The sequence below is a fragment of the Amblyomma americanum genome, chromosome 3, assembly GCF_052857255.1.
Source record: "Amblyomma americanum isolate KBUSLIRL-KWMA chromosome 3, ASM5285725v1, whole genome shotgun sequence".
Lineage (NCBI taxonomy): Eukaryota > Metazoa > Arthropoda > Arachnida > Ixodida > Ixodidae > Amblyomma > Amblyomma americanum.
In genome coordinates this window covers 174,704,697-174,710,696 of record NC_135499.1, presented here as the reverse complement: position 1 = coordinate 174,710,696, position 6,000 = coordinate 174,704,697, and the positions used below count along the sequence as shown (strand labels likewise).

The window sequence follows — 6,000 nt, the reverse complement described above, 5'->3', positions numbered from 1 at the left end:
TTCCTTGTCCATCCACGCACTCTTAAGAGGTGGGTCTCCAGCCACAAACCATTAAAACACGCTCAAGGATACATGCCCCTAAATGCCCAACTTATTCGCGCATACGCGCTGACCTGCGCTGAGCTTTCTTATAGCTGTACCAGTGTCAGTTGGTCCTATTGTTCTCAGAAATGTTGTTAATCACACGTACTCGCACAACATTCGTCGATTTAAACGTTACACTACTCTACTTACACAGGTGGAGTTACACGTTCTCAACTTTTCACAGTTGCTTTGAATGCTGCACTTGGGGGTGCAGAAAAATAACCCAAAACAACTACTGCATCTGTCACTTACAACGAGAAATAACACTCGCTTCCATCCTGACCTTAATTGCAGAGTTCGTAGCAGACGAACTCTGCATTAGAAAAATGGCAGTCTAAGCTTCATTAAGAACACGTTTGTGTACCTGGATACCCCTAATGTGCTGACGAGGAGAACGGGCATGCGTTCTTCCTATGCGCCCCAAATGACTAAGAAAGTTAGCAAAAGTCAGAAGCATTGAATATTAGCGCGATTTGTTAAACGAAGCGATTACCCAGCCTGCCTTTAGCGGAAGTGCGATTCTTTCGTACTTCCGATTCTGTCGCTTTTGTCGTACTACAGAAGTTCTCAGTGTGCACAATAAAGAACAAAAATAGCCGGCGGCAGAACAGGAAGCTAGTTTAGGAGTGAACAACTTTCTCCTGGGAAGCAACTTGATTTCTTGCACGCCACTTTTTACCACACTCCTCATTTTTCCACACTGTGTCTAGCGAAGGACGTATTGACAGGTTTGAACCAATATTCTGGAAGGTGGTAGGCCTAGAAATGGTTAAAAAGGCGTGCGAAATTGAAATGAGGAGATAACTGATTTTAATTAAAGTTTCGTAAATACTTGGGTAAAAAGGTTAAGAAGTACCGATGTGCATCGTGTCACTTTAAATTTCTTCTTCTCTGTTTGCTATGTGCAAAGTTAAGCTCTTCCAGTTATTCATGAAACAGCCTCCTCAGGTCTCAATAAATGAGGTACTTATGCATCATGTTATACATATAACGAAGGTGATAGTTATTGGGCAAAATTAAACAGTGTGCGAGGTTACATGGAAGCAACTGAATAGAAAGCTATATCTTCGCATACAGTGCAAGGTATGTTTTTTCGCACAAGGACAGCTTGTGTTCAGAATTCGTTTATCGCACAAGGCACTAAAAGAGAAGGAATCATCGTTACCACTGCTTTGGCTCGATGAATGCTTTGGCACTTACAGCCACACGATTATCACGTCACACAATATATTTTGCAAAATATCGTCAGTGCTAGATATTGTGCTGTCCTCAAAAAAGTTCTAAGTAAGCAAAAATAAAGCAGAGCCTCATCCAGACAGTGTCTTTGTTAATTAAATTACTTCTATACGTACACCAGAGCTCGCGCAAAATAACATGGACTTCGGTCTATGCATTCTTTAAAGTAGGGCCTATAGAGTCGATGAATAGAGGCTTTCGTGTTTTCATATCTGTCGTTAATGAACGCTGTGAACTCAGCCGCAACTACGTGCCGCTCGACCCTGCTGTACTACACATACACGACACTCTTCTAGTACGCGTTCACGCACTGGAAATATAGTTTCGGTCATTAGCTATGACGGGAAGTTAACCCTTATGGGTGTAAAAGTAGGCTAGCGTGCGTTTAAGTGATAGCAAACCGGCTGGGTTTATTACACCTTCAGAAGTATTTGAAGCCTGTAGCACGACTTAAATTTTCGCTCGAAAAAATTTGCGTAACATTCTTCAGCGGCACTGAACAGAGAATGTACCGGTACGGAATTGCGTCAACGGCTTCGGGCACCACGGGAAATTATTTCAGGTAACTTGCTCATGACACTTCATTATCTAAACCTAGTTTCTGCCGAAAAAAATTCACTTATTTTCAAGTTTTATCTGACAACAAGCAATAATAGTATTTGATGTTACAGTGACATCGACAGCTTTGATTCTGCCAAAATTTGTATCGAAAGTTGAACGTGCCAGCGACACGTACAGCTAACGAAAATGCACACTCTGTTAGAAACAGTTCATGGCAGTAGTTTTCGCCAGGGCCACCTTTTGTCGAGGCCGAGTTTACAGTCTGCCGACAAGAAACCACAGCTCATGGAGATCTGAAAGCTATCCAGGGACTCTATCAAAATAAGGAGGGGGGGACCATGGCCCCGCAGACAGGGGGAACAAACAGCTCGGCTACGTCTTGAACTTGTCGGTGTTCAGCCAGGGCCTGAAGACGGGCAGCACGGTCGGGTAGTGGGTGCCTTTCTTGCGCTGAAGCGTGCCATCGCTGTTGCGGATCGGGTACGTGGCCATCATGATGGGCAGCTGGAGGCGAATCTCCTTCCCGGGACCCTTGGGCGAGATGATGAACTGCAGGCAAGAAGGATCAAAAAAAAAAAAGAAGGGACGCTGAAGATGCCGCGAAACAAAGGTACTTCGAGCCGCCGTGGTGGCTCAGTGTTTATAGTGCTGGTTCGATCCCGGCCGCTGTGGTCCTATTTCGATGGAGGTGAAATTCTAGAGGCCCCTGTACAGTGCGATGTAAGTGCACTCTAAAGAACCCCAGGTGGTCGAAATTTTCGGAGCCCTTCACTACGGCGACCCTCATAGCCTGAGTTGCTTTCGGACGTAAAACCCCCATAAACCAAACCAAACCAAACAAACTTGTACGATGGCGATGATGGTTAACAACATGATGGCGGTTGGGGTGATAATGATAATGTGAGGAGCCGCACAAGCATCAGCATAGTAAGAAATCTTTGTTTGGACAAGCACTTGAGAGAAAGGTCCGAAAGTGTGGAACCGCCACTCAAGACTTAGAAATAAAGTAAGCAGGCATCGACGTCATTGAGCGAGTGAGACAGGACCAAGCTCGCAGCCATGCCCAACACCTGTCACTGACACGTCGTGAAGCAACAAGTGTTTTAGCGCTTCCAGCTATGCATTCAAAACGAATTTGTTCCGAGAAGGTAACCGTACCCTACAACATCAACTTTAGCTCCCGACAGCATGCAAAAAACTCAGAATTCTTTGCAAATCACAGCCAGACAACAGCTTGCTGCCGTAGACCTTGAAATTTGTTGAGCACAGTGCACCTCCGGATTTTTCTGCAATTACCTGATTTACTGCATATTTTTATAAGCGACACAGTTCAAGACGTAAATAACCTGCAGGACGTAATAACCTCCAGGCGTAAATAACCTCCACTCGGGACGAAAACATGCAGCAACTCCTTCATTCCTCGAACATCCAAAGACTGGAACCACCTTCCCGTATCGATTGCCAGCACTGTAGACATTACTCATTTTAAAACCGCATTAGCTACCATTGTATATGTCGATCATTAATTTGTGTGCTTCGTGTTATCTTTTCTGTATGGTATTTATCTCATTCAACTATTCCCCTCTGTAATGCCCCAGGCCTCGAGGATAAAATAAATAAACAAATAAATAAACCTAACAAAGTCTAGATATCGCAACTTTTCGTTTCAAACACTCTGGGATGGAATGCCAGCAGCTCTCCATGCAGTTCAGAGTCGTACAGTCAACAGTTTTGAAAGTTTTGCAGATATAAACATTCAGAGGAGATGTCTTTATTCGATCTTCACAGAGGCATCCCAGATAAGCCAACAAAAGTCAGCTACATTGTACGCGATAACCAAACTGTATCGAAATAACTGCTATCAAAGTTTCCAGATCTAGAGTGTCCCGCGGATTACGAGACTTCGTCTAAGATCTGTTGAACTAAACGCCTGGAGGCCAGCTCAAAAGGCGAATATCAATAAGAAGAACCGAGCTGCCAGTTTTGGCAAATGAACTCATGGAGCGGACAGGTGACCAATGGAAATGAGTGATTTGGTCAAGGTTTCCAGCTCTAGAGTGGCCCGCGGACTACGAGACTTCGTCTAAGATCTGTTGAACTAAACGCCCGGAGGCCAGCTCAAAAGGCGAACATCAGTGAGAAGAACCGAGCTGCCAGTTTTGGCAAATGAACTCATGGAGCGGACAGGTGACCAATGGAAATGAGTTATTTGGTCAATCCTTGAATAAGCTGGTGGGAAAAATTGAAGTTCTTTTTGTCTCTAAGCGAAGGTACCTGTTATTTACGTCCCCCAAATGTAGTAGATATGGTCCTTATGTTATCAACTTCCGACGTTTAAGAATGGAGGTGGGAACTTAACTAAATGAGAATGTTTCACCGCACATGGAGTTGGTTTACTTCACCGAATAAGCTCACTGCGTGATTCTTGAGATTATTCTTGATTCTTGAGATGGGCAAAAATTTTGCCCGTGGATATGCGTTTTAGCAGGATAGTGACAAGAAGCGGTGCTCTACGGTTCTAAAAAGCTGGTTGAAGAAGACGAGAGTGGGCCGTATCGAGTGTCCAAGCCAGTATGTCGACTTCAGTCCAAATGAACATTTTCGACAAGAATTCACGCGTTGCCTGAGAGGCATAAAACTCAGCAACGCTTAAATGAAACTTCATAAGCTGTTGCCAGAGGGGCAACACCAAACCCTATGGTCATCAACAGCTCCCGGGCCTTCGTGCCTCGTCGCTGGGGGGCAGTCATCAAAGCAAATTATGGCTTCCCCACCAGTGAAGAGCCATTCTTGTGACGGGAGCCTTATTCTGTCACAATACCCACAGTATTGGCGATGCCTCTATGCACCGCTTGAAGAACTTTTCATTGAACTTCTTTTTTAAAACAAATTGTGCCGTAATGTGTTAATAAACCTTCTGCAATCTTCTCCCTGTGTAGCTCATGCGCAAGTGTTAGTCATAAAAACAGTAGACGAAAAATTAAATATATAACTACTGTACCTGTCACAAAACTTCTTCGAAATGCAACGTTCATTCGGAGTCAAGATAGAGGGTTGGTAGTTGGCGAGGAAGAAGATTTTATCCAAACCTCATGCCGAGGATTTTGAAATCATGTGTTGAGTCGCTCTCCCGGGACCAGCATCAACTAGAAATGGCAGCAATTAATGCGTGCAGTTGAAGAGGGCACCGCGGAGTGTTTCAGCGTGTATGCCTCCGCACAGACAGGCACTCACATAGACATCGTACTGGATCCGTATGAGGTGGCACCCGCGCAGGTTGGTGGGCGGTATGGGCGGGATGTAGAGCATCTCGTTGCGCCACTGGTCCGTGGTGCCGGCCTCGATGCGGCCCTTCTCCAGGAAGGCCAGCTCCCGCGTCTCGGCCTGCACGACCTTGTTCTTGGCCGTGTACTGGATCGTCTGCGCCGAGAGAGTGGCAGCAGTGCACGGAGTGACAATGGAGCGGAGCTCACGGATGACAGCTCGCTATGTGCCACGCCCACTTTTGAACGCTCGAACATCGCATGGCCCAATGGGCCAATACGTTTGAATCAAACATCTCACGTATTCGTTTCTTCGCCCGAATCGAAGCAATGCGCCAGCGAGAATTTATGTCTTGACCGTCTGGGTGCCCGGGCGGCATCACGTTGCTTGTAGCAGTACAAGAGATGTTTTGTTGTGCGGCTTATAAAGAGTGATGCTAATATGGACTGTTGCAAGGCTAAACTCACACCATAAAACACTTCTCTCGGTTAAACCGCTCGCTTATTAGCGCCGGAATTTGACACAGAGATAACACACGACGTCCTTGCTTTTTTCAATACCAAATTTGGGTGATCCACATACCTAATTTGATCAGAATTAAATTATAAATCCGCGTGGTCTGCTGCATTGGCGACGCCCGTAACAAGGAGCTTTTGCATAGTGCGCATTTAACGTCACAACAGTCTGTATAGGTTTTCGCCGGAGGTCGCCCTGTACTCTATTTTTATGTGACTTATGATTGCAAAAGAGACATGTACGCGCATGCGCAATGGAGTGCTACACCGTACCTCGTCAGGTTACGCGGTCAGAAACTCGCATTCAGAATCTTTGACAATAAGTGCACCACCAGCGTTG

At 45.5% G+C, this 6,000-nt stretch overlaps 1 protein-coding gene across 1 annotated transcript in view; it reads right to left on the bottom strand.

The window, feature by feature from the left end:
* Nucleotides 1-681: 681 nt before the first annotated feature.
* Vdup1 (arrestin family protein Vdup1) overlaps nt 682-6,000 on the bottom strand; it is a 41,615-nt gene continuing 36,296 nt past the window's right edge. The window contains exons 5-6 of the mRNA XM_077658850.1: nt 5,116-5,301; nt 682-2,430 (exon numbers count right to left, since the gene is read on the bottom strand). Coding sequence (XP_077514976.1) covers nt 2,254-2,430; nt 5,116-5,301 — 363 coding nt within the window. The 3' untranslated portion in view covers nt 682-2,253. The remainder of the gene's footprint in view (nt 2,431-5,115; nt 5,302-6,000) is intronic.